The following is a 20,000-nucleotide window of genomic DNA, read 5'->3' on the forward strand; positions in this document are numbered from 1 at the left end:
TCCATCACTGGGATGTCCTTACTGGAGAGAAACCAGGTCAGATTATAGTATAGAGTATAACTTGACTTATTTCCACACAGCGGGGCCCCCTCGCCCAGAGAGGGGCCCCCAGAAGGACGGACGGGCGGGCGGTACACTGCCTCCTTTTATACACGGCAAAAACAGATATTCCGACCCGCTCGGCAATTAATATGCTAAGTGTTGCGAGCCTCTCACAATGTCACTTTTGATTTTCATCTGGTGGGCCTGCTGTGTTTATGTCTCTGGGCCCCCCCCCCCTCCCCCCTCCTGCCAGGCCCCCCACCCATGCGCTGAGCAAACACCTCACACTAGCTACACACTCTCTGTGTTGCCAGAATTCACGAGAGAAATAAGCAACCGGGTCAATGAAAACAAGCCCCAATAAGAAGCGACTATAGTATTAGGTCACACGAGCATTGGATATTTGAAAACAGCAGATCTACAAGCGCACGATAAGTTGTGAGCTTGTAGATCACCTGTTTTCAAAATAAATCTTTAAAAAAAAAAAGGCAAACATTTTGAATATTTATTTTAACATTAACACCAATCTGGTACAGGGGTCACAAAATACGTTGAGATGAAGGGGGGGGGGGGGGGGGCTTATAAACCACTGGTTTAAACAACATTATAGGAAACAAGCCCAAATAAGCAACTACACTTTACAAACAAGCCCAAAAAAACGTAACCCGCGTCTACCAATATTTACAACTGACTTTACAGAAAAACAAGCCCAAAGTCACTTAGAAGAAGCAGACATGGCAACACTGCTACTCTCTCTCTCTCTCTCTCTCTCTCTCTTATTAGTTTCCTGGCACCCGCAGAGTGTTTTTAACGTCAGATGACCCTGTGCAGGCCTTTTCAGAGAGGAAAGACCCAGATGACCACCTCCACAGCACCCATCATCACTACACACACACACACACACACACACACACACACACACACACACACACACACACACACACACACACACACGGCTTCCCCCAGGTCTTTCCCCTGTACAGCTCCTCTTGACGTACACAGACCCAGCTGGTGAAATATCAGGCGGTCTTTTCCTCTCTCTACAGACCAGAGGTCTTCAACAGGGGGTCCGGGACCCCTAGGGGGTCCTCAGAGTTACTACAGGGGGTCCGCCAAATCTTTGTGTGATATGATTTTTTAACCACATTTTTTAACCACATTAACCACTTGAACCCTAGCATCCCTTTTCTGAGGAGAACTTAAGCCGAAAATAGCAGATCTACAAGCTCACAACGCCTCGCGGCGCGAGGCGTTGTGAGCTTGTAGATCTGCTATTTTCGGCCAAAGAGGTTTGGTGTAGAGGGGAGAAAAGAGCAGACCAAGTAAAACTAAAAAAGATGACACACAATTTTATACATAGAGGGGGTCCCTGTTTCATAGCTCTCTCAGCTAGGGGGTCTTTGGCCTGAAAACGTTGAAGACCCCTGCTACAGACCATTATACTCAAACAGGCCGGGTCGCGCACCGATTTTGATGGGTCGCGAGTAAATATCCCCCCTTTTTTTTTAGAAATCATGCATTCAAAAGAAATTCAACCTATTTTTTCTAAAGAATTTCATAAATAGAATTAATATACAAAAAGAAATCCATGAATTCCACAAATGTAACTTTTAAAATAGCCGATCTACAAGTTTGTAGATCGGCTATTTTCACTTGTTTGGGTCCTGGGGAGACATACGTTCATTTTCTGTTTTGGGTCACAGGGCTAAACGGGTCCTATTTGTATCGTCTTTGATATGACTTCAGCCAGGGATTGAACCCTCAACCAGTCTAACCACAAGATCAACTCTCTTTCAGTTCAAATGAAATCCCTTTACTAATACATGTAGTCAATGTATGAGACTTTGAGAGCTTTTGAACACAATTGCTTTCTCTAAAGCCAACTCCCCGCGGAAGGCGTTGGAAAGCGTCTCCTGCCGACAACCTGTTGTTAATATTCCAGATTTTATTACAAGATTTTTTGACAAAGGCCAATCTACAAGCTCACAACGTGAGATCTGCTATTTTCAAATAGCCCATGCAAAATAGATTTAAAGTACTCATGTGTCCTAAATTGCTTCTTTGTGTCGGCTTGTTTTCCCAGACCTGGCTGCTTATTTCTCGCACAATATATGGCAACACTGCCTGTGATAATGAGTCCTCATTAACGTCCGGCCGACAGTTTGTGCTGAACTAAATGCTAACCTTGTCTGTTCTGTTGTAGTCTGAAGTAATCTGTTCGGTGGAGAGTCACCTTAACTCTCTCCCCTCTCTCTCTTATCTCTGATGCCCCCCCATGCAGAGACCTTGCTGAGCTTCGTGGATGACATCCTGTCGGGGGCCAAGTCTCCATGTGTGATGCTGGGGGACATCCCTGACCTTTTGACCTCGTCCATCAGCATGATCGTCCGCTGTCTGGAGGCCGACACTACCTACATGTAAGCCCCTCCCCCCCTGTTACCCTGTGCACCACCTACATGTAAGCCCCTCCCCCCCTGTTACCCTGTGCACCACCTACATGTAAGCCCCTCCCCCCCTGTTACCCTGTGCACCACCTACATGTAAGCCCCTCCCCCCCTTTTCCCCTGTACACCACCTACATGTAAGCCCCTCCCCCCCTTTTCCCCTGTACACCACCTACATGTAAGACACTTCTCACACGTGTTCCCCTGTGGACGGCGTTTCCTTTTTTCCCTTATCTTCTTGTCACATGTTACAATTGTACTTTGTAGCTGAACACAATTATTAATGGAATTTGTAATTATTCCTAGATCAGAGGTAAACGGTATCGGGAAGGAAAAAATCACAGCCAGTGTGAAGTGGGCGGTGTGTGGTCATCACAACATGACTCACTTTAAAAAAAAGGATACATGACTTTTTTTTAAAGTCCATACTGCTATTCATAGGGCTGCACTTGTGTCATGTGTTTCGCTAGCCAATCACAGTCCTGAATTTGCAAAGTCAGCCAATCACATTACAGTTAGTGGTGATGACACTAGCTGTAATGTGATTGGCTGACTTTGCAAAAGTATCGATTTGCATTAACAATGGAAGGGTTAGGGGGTATACAAATCTTTTGGTCGGTGTCCAAAACTCACTTATAGGGTCGGCTACACCGCCCCAAAAATCACACCCAGTGTGAAGTGGGTGGTGTGTGGTCATCACAACATGACTCACTTAACAAAAAAGGCTAAATTCCTTTTTTTTAAGTCCATACTGCTATTCATAGGGCTGCACATGTGTCATGTGTTTCGCTAGCCAATCACAGTCCCGAATTTGCAAAGTCAGCCAATCACATTGCAGCTAGTGGTGATGACACTAGCTGTAATGTGATTGGCACTTTGCAAAAGTATAGATTTGCATTGACTGTGGAAGGGTTAGGGGTGTAGACTGCGTTGTAGACTATTGGCCAATCACAGTGCAGGATTGGTCAGTGTCCAAAACTCGCTTATAGGGGGCGGTTACACCGCCCCAAAAACTGGTATCGGTAGATCTCTACTTCTAATGCATTATTCATACTGTACATGGAGTGTGCAGTAGCAGTGTTTTCCCAACGACTAGTCCATACCCGCATTCCCAGCCACCATCTGTCCAGGCTATGGGAACCATGACCGCGACTACAAATCCCATAGCCCTTGGCAAAACATGCAAATGAGCAGCTTAATGTGGATGGAAAACAACAACAACAACAACAACAACTACAACACCTGCCTTATACTTCCTTCATATGGCAATGAGACAGACAGACAGACAGACAGACAGACAGACAGACAGACAGACAGACAGTCAGACAGACAGAGAAAGAGAGAGACGGACAGACGGACGGACGGACGGGTTGTGTTCATTTCATAGTACACAGGATGAAAGCAGGGACCCCCTCTATGTATGAAATTGTGTGTCATCTTTTTTGTTTTACTTGGTCTGCTCTTTTTCCCCTCTACACCTATACCTCTTTGCCAAAAATAGCAGATCTACAAGCTCACAACGCCTCGCAGCGCGAGGCGTTGTGAGCTTGTAGATCTGCTGTTTTTGGCAAAAGTTCTCCTCAGAAAAGGGATGCTAGGGTTCAAGTGGTTAATGTAAAAAGAATCATATCACACAAAGACTTGGCGGACCCCCTGTAGTACCTTTGAGGACCCCCTTAGGGGTCCCGGACCCCCTGTTGAAGCCCTCTGAATTACTGCATGAAAAGTAATCAACAAACTGGTCAAACATTATGGGCCAATGTGTCAAATAATATAAGAAAGAGGCACAGGATGGTGAGGATAGCCGAGCTTGTAGATCGGCTCTAAGCTCGGTCGCAGCCTGAAACGGTAGAGAACCGCTGGCCTATATATAAAGGGAAATGAATGGCTAACCCTAACCCTGCAAGCATATATAAGGCCTTATAGAAACTGTGTTGAGCAGCATTGTTGTTAGAAAGGGAGGATTTGTTCCAGCTTCATTGTGGTGCCTCCTAGCCCCCCCGTGGTGCCACTCTGTTTAGAGACACGCTGAGCTGTTTGTTGGTACTTTTACTTTGCTGGAGTATTTCCAATTGTCTATACTTTTACTTCTACTCCACTACATATCAGAGGCACATATTGTACTTTTACTCCACTACAATTATTTGAAAACTTTAGTTAGTGATTATTTTGCAGATCAAATGAATACATTACAAAACTATTTTATACCTGGGCTATTTGAAAATAGCAGATCTAGCAGATCTACACAACGCGTGGCATCAGGTTGTTTTTGTAGATCTGCTATTTTCAAACATTTTAGTACTTTGACTTTTTGTACTTTAAGTACATTTTGATACCGATACTTTTGTACTTTTACTCAAGTCAATTTTGAATTCCAGACTTTTATATGTGACAGACTATTTCTACTTTGCAGTATTGATACTTTTACTAAAGTAAAACATTTGAGTACTTTTTCCACCACTGATTTTAGGAATGTCAGTCAGTCAGTCAGTCTGTCAGTCAGTCTATCTTCCTCAGTGTCTTAAGCAATTGCTCTGAACTTGCACACGGCCATTGATCATTAGTACAGCGTGAGAGAGACCCTTTTCCTCCTTTTAACATGTTTATTTGCGTTCTGCTGTAAACGACGGACATTCTGAGTTCGCCTCGGCCGATGGGACTCGGCCGTCATGGCTACAGCCCCCCAACCTATGGGATCTGTGTGTGTTAGCGACGGGGGACGGCTCCAGCCGTGTGTGTGTGTGTGTGTGTGTGTGTGTGTGTGTGTGTGTGTGTGTGTGTGTGTGTGTGTGTGTGTGTGTGTGTGTGTGTGTGTGTGTGTGTGTGTGTGTGTGTGTGTTTGTGACGGGTCGCGTGTACAACGGCTGTGTGTGTGTGTGTGTGTGTGTGTGTGTGTGTGTGTGTTGGAACTTTTTATGAGCGGGTGTTTGTGTGTGTTCTCTGTGGCTCCGTGCCGTGCCGACGGGACGGGACGTGCGCCTGTGTGTTGGAAGTGTTGCCGCATAACCCACATTGATATACTGTCTGTGCACAGCGCATAACCCACACTGCACATACTCTGGGCGCTCATATCCCCGGACGGGTATGTTGGTCTAGTTATTATAATTACAAATTATGCCACTAGAGGGAGCAAACTATTAAATTTGATAGTCATGCAATTAGTCCATCTCATTGTCAGGAGTTAGACGTGACGACTCGTCTTTCACCGTAGCGTGTCCACGTTGAATGGCTTCCATGTGTGTGCCACATGTGGTTTGTACTATTATGTTGTATACAGTACAGCTGCTCTCTAACTGTATCATATCAAATCCGGTGCCATGTTTTTCTCCCCACATAGTTTCCTGTAAACCTATGAGAATCATGTATTTATGTGAATATTACTGTCAACTATGAGCAAGGCCACGGAGGTGCCACCTCCTCTATTAAGCCATAAAGACCGGGAACGCATCTGTATCATTTTAAGATGTATTTGGCTATTCAAAAAGTAGCAGATATACAAGCTCTTAAGAGCTTGCAGATCTGCTACTTTTTGAAAAATCATGAAAATGCGTGCAAATCTTCGATACATATTTTATTTAAAGCGAACATTTGTAACTCAAATCTTTGCCTCTGGGGATTCAACAAATGTCTTCTAAATCCTAACAGTTGTCTGAAAAACTTATGTTGCTATAATATCAGTGGTTTTCAAACTTTTCCAAGTCAAAGACCACCAAAAATGATATGTATTTGGCCGCGGACCCCCATCTCAAAATATGTTGTTCCAGGGACCCCCCCAAAAGCACAGTTCGCAGTTAAAAATGTTCGTCTTAAAACATATATTCAAAGATTTGCACAATATAGCAGATCTACGAGCTCATAGCGCGGCACTCGGTGCAGCGCTATGAGCTTGTATATCTGCTATTTTTGAATAGCCCAAATACATCTTAAAAATGACACAGATGTGTTCCCGGTCTTAATGGGTTAAACCACAGAATGTCCCCAGTATGTGAGGAACAGGGTTTTCCAGAATGCCTTTATGGCACGGGGACAGGACGGCGGAGCGGCGGTTTCCAAAGCTACGCTGCAGAAAATATTGACTTGATGTTTTGTTGCCAAAATGCCTCTCCAAGGCAACATGGTGCGTAAGGTAATCTGCAGGTAATCTCCAGTAGCCTTCTAGCCCTTTAAGACCGGGAACGCATCTGTGTGTCATTTAGAAGATTTCTTTGGGCTATTCAAAAATAGCAGATCTACAAGCTCATAGCGCGGCACCGAGTGCCGTGCTACTGCATGAGCTTGTATATCTGCTACTTTTGAAAAATCGTAAACATTTTGTGCAAATCTTTGAATATATATCTTTTAAAGCGGACATTTTTAAACCTGTTACAACTTCTGGGGGTCCCTTGAACAACATATTTTGAGATGGGGACGGTCCACGGCCAAATACATATCATTTTTGAGAACCACTGATATTATAGCAACATAAGTTTTTTCATAAAACAGTTAGGACTTAGAAGACATTAAGTAGAATCCCCCAGAAGCAAAGATTTTCGTTACAAATGTTCGCTTTATTAAAAAAAATATACATTCAAAGACCTACGACTTTCCACCATCTTTCGAAAAAAATAGCAGATAATACAAGGTCATAATGCGGCACTCGGTGCCGAGCTTGTATATCTGCTATTTTTGAATGAGCCCAAAGAAATCTAAAAATGCCAGAGATGCGTTCCCGGTATGAAAGGGCTAGAGTTACTTTGTTAATACCTCATGCTGACCATGGCCTTCACGTGTGGCTTACAGACCTCCTGGAAAAGAGAAGTCTCTGGCAGTAGCAGTGAGCCTCATGACAGAGAGCCCAGTGTAGTCAACATGCATGGTGAGGTTATGTCCACACTGTGGGACTAGACTGGAAGTGGAGAAGTACAGTATAAACGTGCGCGTGTGTGTGTGTGCGTGTGTGTGTGTGTGTGTGTGTGTGTGTGTGTGTGTGTGTGTGTGTGTGCGTGTGCGTGGGTGCAGGTGCTGGAGTGTGTAATATGCGTGCGACCGTGCATGTGTGCGAGTGCAGGGGTGTCGTAAACATGTCTGAGACATGCGCTAAGGAAGGAAGTATAAGCTCATGTTTTTGGAACGGCATCAAAGTGCGCGCACACACACACACACACACACACACACACACACACACACACACACACACACACACACACACACACACACACACACACACACACACACGCGCACCGGATGGACAGCTCAATGTTAAACAGCAAAAAAAAACGACGAACGAAAAAAGACTCAGCTTATTAAAGGATCATTCCTGGTATTTTTTATTTATTTATTCAGATGCTTCGTTTGACGTGATATTAAAAGAATGAAAGTCTATTTGGATTTCAGCAGCATCCAAAAGAGAGAGAGTGTGTGTGTGTGTGTGTGTGTGTGTGTGTGTGTGTGTGTGTGTGTGTGTGTGTGTGCGTGTGTTGGTCATTGCACTGCATTATTAAACCCCCTGACCGTGAACACACACACACACACACACACACACACACACACACACACACGCACACGCTCTTCCTGTGTGGATCCGCCATCTGACAGTGGGATGCAGAATCTCTCCTCTCTCCTCACATGCGGCCACTTATCACACACACACACACACACACACACACACACACACACACACACACACACCCTGCCAGGAGGGAAGCCACACTGAACATATTAATGAATGAAAGACGCAGAGAGAGAGAGAGAGAGAGAGAGAGAGAGAGAGAGAGAGAGAGAGAGAGAGAGAGAGAGAGAGAGAGAGAGAGAGAGAGAGAGAGAGAGAGAGAGAGAGAGAGAGAGAGAGAGAGACTCTCTTGGAGAACAGCATAGGAGAAGGTAACATAAGGACCATAGCAGCAGTAAAGGTAACCTACTGCCGACCATAGCAGCAGGGCACACTGAAACGGGCCGTAGCACTAGGCACCACAGAGGGTTAATCCGGCACTGCATAGAAGGAGAGAGGTAGAGAGGGAGTGGGGTTTACCCAGCAGAAAGAAAGAAAGAGAGAGAACCGGGCCTGAGGATGTAGTGTCTTCATGCGGTCGTGATTTATACAGTGGTGGAAGAAGTACTCAGATATTTTTACTTAAGTAAAAGAAGCAATTCCACAATATAAAAATACTCTGATAATTAAACGGCGGCCTGTGTTAAAAATGTTTCTTGAGTAAAAGTACAAAAGTATTGGAATCAAAATTATGCTTAGCGTAAAAGTAACTAAAATGATTGAAAATAGCCGATCTACAAGCTCACAACGCGTCGCCATGCGACGCGCTGTGAGCTTTTAGATCGGCTATTTTCAAATAGTCTTATGTATAAAATAGGGCTAAAGTGGTTAATGTATGTTTTTTAATATGACAATCTATATCTGCAAAGTAACTAGTAACTAAAGTCTTCAAATAATTGTAGTGGACTAAAATTAATGTGCAATATTCTTCTCTGAGATGTAGTGGAGTAGAAGTAAAAGTATTGAACATTGGACATACTCCAGTAAAGTAAATGTACCTCAAAAATTGTACATAAGTACAGTACTCGAGTAAATGTACTTAGTAACGTTACAACCACTGACGAGTGAGTTCACAACCCGTCGCATTCCGCAAAGCATTGTGAGCTTGTAGATCTGCTATTTGCGGCGCGCTACTAAGTGTATATAAATCGTGGCTGAGCACAGCGCCACGCCCCCTTAATCCTCCCATCAGCTCTGCTCTGGTTGGCCAGGCTCTGCTTCCTCGCCCTCCTGTCAGCCCATTCATCTCCACACAGAGAGAGAGAGAGAGAGAGGGGCCCCTAGCCTCTGGCCCCCAGTGCTTTTCAGGGCTCTTCTATACTCCCCCCTTTATTCACACTGATTTAGCATTGCTGAGGCCTTTTTTTCTTTTCTTTTCCTTTTTTTTTTTACTGCACCACTGTGCCACACTCTGTCACCCCGAGAAGGTTTTTGTATTAAACCTTTAAGACCTGGCTTGATTTGAGCTAAAAAAAAAGCATTATTTTACACTTTGGGCTATTCAAAAATAGCAGATCTACAAGCTCGTAGCGCGGCACCGAGTGCCGCGCTACGAGCTTGTAGATCTGCTATTTTTGAATAATCGAGACGATTTGTGCAAATCTTTGAATCAATATTTTTCAAAGCGAACATTTGTAACTCAAATCTTTGCTTCTGGGGTGGGGGTCCCTGGAACATAATATTTTGAGATGGGGGGGTCCACGGCCACATATATATATATATCATTTTGGGGTCCTTTACATGAGAAAGTTTGAGAAAAACTGACATTTCTTTTAGAAAACACTTTGTAGAATCGGAACCTCGCAGGCCTTAATGGGTTAAAGGTTTGTGTTCTTAAAGGTATGTTTCGCCAATGAAAAGGCGTCCGTTTTGTGTTTAGGCTGATATATATATATATATATATATATATATAGAGAGAGAGAGAAGAGAGAATTAAGAAAGAATAGGCTAAACTTGGCCTTGGAAGTGGTTGTTTGTGGCGCTTTTTAGATGCAAGATGCAACACGGGGGAACACAAGTCAAAGTGACCTTCGCTGCTTATTGTGTTTCACACTCTGGGCCCACTTACAGTGTGGGCCTAAAGGTCTAAAGGTCTGGGCCTCTTACAGTAAACTGCAGCCTACATTAGTGTAATGCGGAGGCAGGTGGATGCAGTTGGTACTTTGAGCCACTAGATGGCGATATGAATCCAGTAAATGGTAAACATCACTAAAATGCTAGTTTCATGATTTCTTCATATAATCTGTGCTCATCCATGGATGATACGACTGACTATTCCCCAAACAATGGGTCCGGATCCATTTTTATGGGTCGTGAGTTAATATTCCCCTTTTCAATTAGTACTATTATCATTCTTTATACATTTTCCCTTTTTTTGGTGGGTAAAAAATAGAAAATTAAAAGTTGTGAAAATAGACAATCTACAAGCTCACAATGTGACGCTAATAGATGGCTGTTTTCCCAATTTATGAATTAGGACTTGAGTGATATAACATATTTTTGTAAGTTTAGGGGGTCCCGGGGGAGACAGACACTACATTTGTCTTTTGGGTCTCAAGCTACACCGTTTGGGAACCATGGCCCTAGTATGACACATATCTGTCTCTGTCGGGTGGAACCCTCATGTCCGAAAGATTCAGATTTAAAAAAAATTGCAGATCTACAAGCTCGAAACGTGTCGCTTCGCGCTGCGTTTTCCAGCTTGAAATTCTGCTATTTTTGCTACATGTGTGAGACACTGTAGTGCAGGGGTCTTCAACGTTTTCAGGCCAAGGACCCCCTAGCTGAGATAACATTGTGTGTCATCTTTTTTTTTTTACTTGGTCTGCTCTTTTTTCCCCTCTACACCAAACACCTCTTTGCCAAAAATAGCCGATCTACAAGCTCACAGCGCCTCGCAGCGCGAGGTGCTGTGAGCTTGTAGATCTGCTATTTTTGGCTAAAGTTCTCCTCAGAAAAGGGATGCTAGGGTTCAAGTGGTTATGGTAAAAAACATCAAATCACACAAAGATTTGGCGGACCCCCCTGTAGTAACTTTGAGGACCCCGCTAGGGGTCCCGGACCCCCTGTTGAAGACCCCTGCTGTAGTGTGATCAAGTATATATGGGCGTTAATTTACGGGGGAAAGAAAACAGAAAAAAGTCAGAACATAGAGATGTGAGGTTTCTGCCCGACGACAGAGAGCCATGCAGGATATACAGTATGCAAATGTCACAGAACACACACACACACACACACACACACACACACACACACACACACACATGGTCCAACTTAATTCCTGCTCCTTTTTCCACAAAGAAAGAATCCCAGTGCAACTGGAATGTGCAAAATGTGTGTGTGTGTGTGTGTGTGTGTGTGTGTGTGTGTGTGTGTGTGTGTGTGTGTGTGTGTGTGTGTGTGTGTGTGTGTGTGTGTGTGTGTGTGTGTGTGTGTGTGTGTGTGTGCTGCAGGCTGTCTACTGCCAGTTCTTTATTTCTTTTGTATTCTGTGGGTTGTTATTGTTGTTGTTTTAAATGAATCACCACCGCTCGCTGTAAGACAAATATTGTGAGACAATTCTTTGCTCTCGGCGTTGATTATGTAGATCAGCGGTTCTTCTCGGCCGTTTCTGGAATCGTGGGCCCACTTAAAAGTGTTCGCCGGCCCACCCATATCTTAAGACCGGGAACGCGTCTGTGTCATTTAAACCTTTGGTCTTTGGGCTATTCAAAGAAATAGCAGATCTACAAGCTCATAGCGCGGCACAGAGTGCCGCGTTATGAGCTTATAGATCTGCTATTTTTTGAAAAATATGTTAAAGCGAACATTTTTTACTCAAATCTTTGCTTCTGGGGGATTCTACAAATGTCTTCTAAATCCTAACAGTTTTTTTGAAAAAACTTATGTTGAAGTTGCTATATATCAAAGTGTTGTTTAAAACCTTTGTTCAAGGACAGCCAAAATTATGTATTTGGCCTTGGACCCCCATCTGAAAATAATAATGTTCCAGGGATCCCCCAGAAGCAAAGATTTGAGTTTAAGATGTTCGCTTGAAAAAACATATACATTCAAAGATTTGCAAAAAAAAATCTGATTTGTGTAAAATAGCAGATCTACAAGGATAGCGCTACAATTTATCCATCGAATTTTACCTATTTTGTTCATGTTGCCATGTTCAGAAATTGTCCCAAATTACAATATGAATCGTATGAACACTGATTTGAATATTTTCTCTGACTCCTTAATTGATCTCAGAAAGAGGTATTTTCTATTTTATTTCATTGTTTCTCTTTTACTGCAGGGTTTCCTATAATTGACTTCCATGGTGATGTTAGAAAAACACATTTCACAACAAATAGAATGGCGTGTGTTATCAGAACCTGGAAGGATTATGGTTTATTTGTTCAAAGCCTCGTGAAGCACTGGACTGGAAGATTGTTCACAAGCACACTAACCACGGTCCGCTATGCACACAGCCTTCTGAAGTGGCTTAGCCCATTAAGACCGGGAACGCATCTGTGTCATTTTCACATTTATTTGGTTATTCAAAAAAAAAAAAATAGTAGATGTACAAGCTCATAGCGCGGTGCCGCGCTATGAGCTTGTACATCTGCTATTTTTTTTTTATTTAATTTTTTTGCAAATCTATGAAAGCAAACATTTTTAACTCAAATCTTTACTTCTGTGGATTCTACAAAATGTCTTCTAAATCCTAGCAGTTTACTGAAAAACGTTTGTCGCTATAATATCAGTGGTTCTCAAACTTTGTCCGTGTCTAATGCGCATCAAATGTATTTGGCCGCGAACCCCCATCTCAAAATATTTTGTCCCCCTCCCCAGAAGCAAAGATTTGAGTTAAAAAATGTTCACTTCAAGAAAATATATATTCAAAGATTTGCACAAAGGGTTCACGATTTTTCTCAAAAATAGCAGATCTACAAGCTCGTAGCGCGGCACTCGGTGCCGCGCTACGAGCTTGTAGATCTGCTATTTTTTAAATAGCCAAAGACATCTTAAATTGACACACAGATGCATTCCCGGTCTTAATGGCTTAGAATACACGCTAATTTGCACGATGTTAGAAGCAGAACAGATTGGTTGCAGAATGCCTGCTGACTGCAGCCTAGAGATGACTCATCATCAATGATCAATGATAGGGAACACACTAAATGTCAAACAGCTGCTATTAGAGACAGAGACAAGTGCAAAAAAAAGAAGAAGGGTGTTATTTAATGATGCGTGTGTGTGTGTGTGTGTGTGTGTGTGTGTGTGTGTGTGTGTGTGTGTGTGTGCGTGTGCGCAGGTTTCGGCTGTGGGCAGTAGACAACACAGGGCGGCGCTCGAGTCGCAGTGAGGTCACCATAAAGACGCCGTGTCCAGCTGTGGATGACGTGAAAGCTCAAGGTGAGGACACACACACACACGCGCGCACACACACACACACACACACACACACACACACACACACACACACACACACACACACACACACACACACACACACACACATCTGCACATTGACTCCACGCTGACTTCCTGTCAGGATTCACACATGAGAAAACACACAGTGCATAACACACACACACGCACGCACGCACGCACGCACGCACGCACGCACGCACGCACGCACGCACGCACGCACGCACGCACGCACGCACGCACGCACGCACGCACGCACGCACACACACACACACACACACAGAGTTGGACATGCGTTGAAACACTGAGTCCCTTTCTGACAGAGATACATTGAAGATGTTCCACATGTTGAATGATTTATAACAGAAACCCTTGTTATCTTGTGTCCCATTATAGCGCCTAGCGTATAGAGTCTATTTCAGTGGCTCTCAAATGTTTTTCATTTCAAGGACCCCAATAACTCTTAGAGTGTACAAATGGAACCAAATGTTCGAGAACCACTCAGTAGGATGTCATCTAGTGACCACCAGTGGTCCTTGAGGGGGTTCCAGGTGGTCCCCAGCTAAATGATGGAGAGTTGGTAACCAAATGGACCCTTATTAGATGTTTAACTCTTGAGAGTGTAAAATGAAACCAAATGCACCCTTACGGGTCCATTTGGCGCCTAATGGCTGTACATGGGGCCGACGCGTGCTTTAGCGTGATTGTGTGAGTGTGGCTTCAGGAAGTAAATTCCTAGCCTCGATCTCTAGGCTTTTATTTTTTAGTTTTGCTAAAAAATAAAAGCTTGGAAATTCCTGTCCAAGCTGTTGGTACGCAAAATCGCCTCGCGTCGTCTGATGTGCCGCGCATTATTTATTTTGGGTGCTCATGCGCACCAGTTATGTGCACCCCTGCTTATGGAACCAATATCAATACAGCATGGAATTTTGGACAAAATCTTATCCAACGATAACAAAATATTCTAAGTTTTGGAGTCTGAGAGTCTATATCTCATCAAACGGTGGAGTCGTGGCTCAAATGCCCAATAAATAATGGACCTTATTTGAAAAAGGTTGAAAGCCACTGATCTCTAGTGTTAAACCCTTGAACTCGTTCCAACAGAGATCTCGGACAAGATCTACAACCTGTTCAACGGCTACACCAGTGGCAAGGAGCAGCAGACGGCCTACAACACGCTGATGGACCTGGGCGCCCCCACGCTGCACCGCGTCCTCTACCACTACAACCAGCGCTACGAGAGCTTCGGGGAGTTCACCTGGAGGTGTGAGGACGAGCTGGGGCCCAGGTAACCAATTAAATCACTGCTTGTTCTTTTTTTCTTTTTTTTATCCCACGATTTTGTAACTTTTTTACACCCAGTGCCAATTGTCTATTTAATCCTGGCACTACACTCCCTCTACCAGCCTAGGGAGGCCAGGGCCGAGCTCATGCCTCCTTCAATGCATGAGAGCCAACTGACCTTCTTGTCACCTGACAGGGGAGAGTTTCTCTGGTAGGACGTAGCGCGTGGAAGGAACACGTTATTCCAACCAGCTACAAGCTCTACAAGCACACTGTGTGTGTGTGTGTGTGTGTGTGTGTGTGTGTGTGTGTGTTTGCACATGCACACATACTTGTGTTTTTCACACAATGTTAACCACTGCGGCCATATACTTACTCTCGTACAATGAAAAGTGAAAATCGATGATCTACAAGCTCACAACACGACTTTGCAGATGAAGGGTGCACAGCAGCATTGCACAGCACAGTCCAAATCTCCCATCCCCCACAACCAGTAGTGTGAGTGAGGCCTATAATAGTCGCTTCTTTTTGGGCTTGTTTTCCTAGTTCTGGTTGCTTATTTCTCTCACAAAATCTGGCAACGCTGACTTGCTATACCATTGGTTCTCAAAGTGTGGTCCGGGGACACCCCGGGGTTACTTGAGGGGGTTCCAGGGGATCACCAGCTAAATGATGGACAGGGACCAAATGGACCCTTATGGGTCTGTAACTCTCAGAGTTAAATTAAAATTGATTTTAAAATATAAATTGGGGTCCCAGAGATAGAAATGCCATTACATGGGGGTCCGTAGCCTTAATGCATGTGAAACTGGGGGTCCTTGAAATTAAAATGGATGAGAATCACTGCTAGAGCCGTAAAAAATCTTCTCTTATGAGGGTCCCCGGCTTATCTTTTTAAATGGGGGTCCGTGGGTTAATAAGTGTCAATTTGGGGGTCCTTGACATGACAAAGTTTGAGAACCACTGTGCTATACAATACGGGTATACTACACTCAGCAGAAGGTCGCTCACATCACCGCCTATAGCCAGGGACGTGCACAGATAAACTCTACGTGGTGATAGAGCACCTGCCCTTTGCCCTCTTGACCAGAAGTGCCCTTTTGAAAAAAGGGCACAGCAGGGGTCTTCAACAGGGGGTCCGGGACCCCTAGGGGGTCCTCAGAGTTACTACAGGGGGTCCGCCAAATCTTTATGTGATAGGATTTTTCTTTTTACCATAACCACTCGAAACCTAGCATCCCTTTTCTGAGGAGAACTTTAGCCAAAAATAGCAGATCTACAAGCTCACAACGCCTCGCGCTTGTGGGCTTTTAGATCGGCTATTTTTGGCAAAGAGGTATAGGTGTAGTGGGAAAAAAGAGCAGACCAAGTAAACAAAAAAAAGTATAATTTACTTGAGCACCTGCCCCTCAAAATGTCTGTGCACACCACTGCGCCTAGCGTCGTGAATTTGAACATCCTGTGGATGTTGCGACGGCGGATATGGTGTGTACAGCCCACTGCATGTTTCTAATGGAAAGCATTGTCACAAAGCATAACTCTCATCGTTAATTCTCTGTGTTGTGGTTAGGACTGCAGACTGTGGAACCGCACTTCTGCCACAGGTTCAAACCCCTGCCAGCGCTTTCTTTTGAGTTGCCTCTGCATAACTTGGTAAAAAAACAAAAACCCTAAGTCACCACATCCTACTGTTTTTATCAACAAAAATAACAACAACAACAACAACGACGACAACTTAAAAGAGGGGAACGGGCCCTCGTCTCCTTAAAAGAGGGGACCGGGGCCCTCGTCTCCTTAATGGTCCCAAATCCTCAAATCCAAACAAAAACAAAGCGGGCGTGCCAAACATTAAAGCATTTCCTCTCTTTCCTCTCTGCCTCTGGTCAGACTGAATTAAATACATGCATTTCCTGCTGGGAAACGTTAGACTGTTTGATATGTTTGATACTTATGCGTATACACACAAATGATGTTAACCACGTTAACCCCCGGCCCCCCCTCCCTAGTTTCTTGGACAAACTTTCAACATTTTAAATAATAAAATAAATTAAATAGCATAATTATCTAGAAGCTCACAACGTATTGCCTTGCGACACATTTGATTGATTGATTGATTGATAGATTGTTAGAAATTTGTATTAGGCAAAAGGAATGTAAAACAACACAGTTACATTTATAATACTTTTTGTCTAAAACGTCTGACCAAAAAAGTCCTTGCGGATTTGTTTCCATTGAGGTCCTTGGTATAGACGGATTTCCGCGCGACGTCATCACAGAGCAGAATGCGCAATCTGCACATGCCTGGGGGAAAGGCGCGTTCGAAAATACAGCCCTGAGCGGCAGTGAGCGCACTGGCCAATACAAACTAATAGGCGAGTGTGCTCCGGTGCGTAATTTCCAAACGCACCCATAGGCTTCCCCCCGCAGCTGCGCGGTCATATTCCTCTCATGTTTACTAACAGGAAACCCGTCTATTAACTCACTGAGTGCCATTAACGTGTTTCACGTGTTTTTAGCGCTGTGGCTCAACGTGCCATTAACGTGTTTGACGTGTTTTTGAAAAATTAGCATAAAAAAGAAAAAAAAGAAAAAAAAACATGTTCAGAACCCAAGATATCATCATCTGAAGGTGTGCAGCTCCATCCACTCCTTGTTTAACTTAGAACTGAAAAAGGCAGTATCTCGCTTCCTAAGCACTTTTTGTTTTCTGTGAAAAAAACTCTGGCACTTTTCAGAATCAATTCTGAAATAATTCTGGCATTCCTGGCACTCAATGAGTTAATTTCATAGATATATGTAGTAGCAACCAAAACAGTTCAAATATCAACATAAAAATACAGAGAAAAAATACCACTATGTACAAAAAAAGCATGAAAAAAAAAATATATATATACAAAAAAGGGGAGGGGGGTCGTCTGTCTACCGGGAAACTGGTACTACCTCCTCTTATGGCCTCCAGAAAGATTAGTTTTTAGGGCTGTAGTATGATCAACAGGGCGCTCATTTACGGAAAAACACAAAAGGTTAAAATATGGAGATAAGAGGGTTTCTGCCCGACAACAACAATATGAAATACCGTTCCCTCTCTGCAGGCAACATACAGTAGACAATAAAACCATCTAAAAAAAACATCATATAAAGACCAAAACTAAAACAAAACATAGACAAACATCAACAAAAAAAAAAGATATGACGTGCAATTCATCTTAAAGTTAGCAGCACAGCACATAAGTACAGGTAAAGTGCCCTGTAAATGTACTTGGTTACTGTGGTGATCACAGGTAACAGATTATCATAGGTAACAGATGTGGGCGCAGCAGCAGAGTGTCAGCAGCAGCATCAGTGTTGCCAGATTCTGCGAGAGAAATAAGCAACCACAAAGAAAACAAGCCCAAAAGAAGCAACTATAGGCCACATGAGTACTTTAATATATATATGTGTGTATATGTGTGTATATATATATATATATATATATATATATATATATATATATATATATATATATATATTTATATATATATACATACATATATATATATATATATATATATATATATATATATATATATATATATATATATATATATATATATATATATATTTATATATATATACATATATATATATATATATATGTATGTATTAGGGGTGTGCCGATATATCGTCCCGCGATATATCGCGATACGAAAAATATATCGTTGTGGGGAAAAAATAAATCAAAACGGCTATTGTAGCTGAAAAGCTACAAGTTTGCATGTCTGAATAATGCAAAAACAGAATTATTTGTTTGCATTAGTTTTTTTCCTCCCCCATATATTTTCATAATAAAAAAGTGTGTATCGTATCGAAATCGTATCGAAGTTGTGAGCCCAATATCGTATCGTATCGTGTGTGTGTATATATATATATACACGCTATTTGACAAAAGCCGATAGCCAACACACTATCGTGATTCTTTTTATTTTATTATGTGTCATATGTGAAATATTTTAACAACACGTTCAGATGTGGGTGAGGGGGGGTCTGCGGGCACATATACATACATATTAATCCTGGAAGCTCATGTTCTATTGCAGGTGAGGCATGTGTAGGCTGTAGTGTTGGTAGTGATGTACTGGCAGTCATGTATAGGCTGTAGTGTTGGTAGTGGTGTACTGGCAGTCATGTGTAGGCTGTAGTGTTGGTAGTGGTGTACTGGCAGTCATGTGTAGGCTGTAGTGTTGGTAGTGGTGTACTGGCAGTCATGTGTAGGCTGTAGTGTTGGTAGTGGTGTACTGGCAGTCATGTGTAGGCTGTAGTGTTGGTAGTGGTGTACTGGCAGTCATGTGTAGGCTGTAGTGTTGGTAGTGGTGTACTGGCAGTCATGTATAGGCTGTAGTGTTGGTAGTGGTGTACTGGCAGTCATGTGTAGGCTGTAGTGTTGGTAGTGATGTACTGGCAGTCATGTATAGGCTGTAGTGTTGGTAGTGGTGTACTGGCAGTCATGTGTAGGCTGTAGTGTTGGTAGTGGTGTACTGGCAGTCATGTGTAGGCTGTAGTGTTGGTAGTGGTGTACTGGCAGTCATGTATAGGCTGTAGTGTTGGTAGTGGTGTACTGGCAGTCATGTGTAGGCTGTAGTGTTGGTAGTGGTGTACTGGCAGTCATGTGTAGGCTGTAGTGTTGGTAGTGATGTGCTGGCAGTCATGTGTAGGCTGTAGTGTTGGTAGTGGTGTACTGGCAGTCATGTGTAGGCTGTAGTGTTGGTAGTGATGTGCTGGCAGTCATGTGTAGGCTGTAGTGTTGGTAGTGGTGTACTGGCAGTCATGTGTAGGCTGTAGTGTTGGTAGTGGTGTACTGGCAGTCATGTATAGGCTGTAGTGTTGTTGGTAGTGGTGTACTGGCAGTCATGTGTAGGCTGTAGTGTTGGTAGTGGTGTACTGGCAGTCATGTATAGGCTGTAGTGTTGTTGGTAGTGGTGTACTGGCAGTCATGTGTAGGCTGTAGTGTTGGTAGTGGTGTACTGGCAGTCATGTATAGGCTGTAGTGTTGGTAGTGGTGTACTGGCAGTCATGTGTAGGCTGTAGTGTTGGTAGTGATGTACTGGCAGTCATGTATAGGCTGTAGTGTTGGTAGTGGTGTACTGGCAGTCATGTGTAGGCTGTAGTGTTGGTAGTGGTGTACTGGCAGTCATGTGTAGGCTGTAGTGTTGGTAGTGGTGTACTGGCAGTCATGTATAGGCTGTAGTGTTGGTAGTGGTGTACTGGCAGTCATGTGTAGGCTGTAGTGTTGGTAGTGGTGTACTGGCAGTCATGTGTAGGCTGTA

The 20,000-nt window shown here is 43.4% G+C and overlaps 1 protein-coding gene across 1 annotated transcript in view; it reads left to right on the plus strand.

Moving 5' to 3' along the window:
• Positions 1 to 20,000, plus strand: part of astn1 (astrotactin 1) — a gene marked incomplete at both ends in the record, with an annotated part of 706,990 nt that overhangs the window by 672,591 nt on the left and 14,399 nt on the right. The window contains 3 exons of the mRNA XM_084058603.1: positions 2,324 to 2,459; positions 13,298 to 13,398; positions 14,518 to 14,701. Of these exons, the coding sequence (XP_083914729.1) occupies positions 2,324 to 2,459; positions 13,298 to 13,398; positions 14,518 to 14,701 (421 nt within the window). The remainder of the gene's footprint in view (positions 1 to 2,323; positions 2,460 to 13,297; positions 13,399 to 14,517; positions 14,702 to 20,000) is intronic.

This window comes from Gymnoscopelus microlampas (genome assembly GCF_963454915.1).
Source record: "Gymnoscopelus microlampas genome assembly, chromosome: 5".
In the NCBI taxonomy this organism is placed as follows: domain Eukaryota; kingdom Metazoa; phylum Chordata; class Actinopteri; order Myctophiformes; family Myctophidae; genus Gymnoscopelus; species Gymnoscopelus microlampas.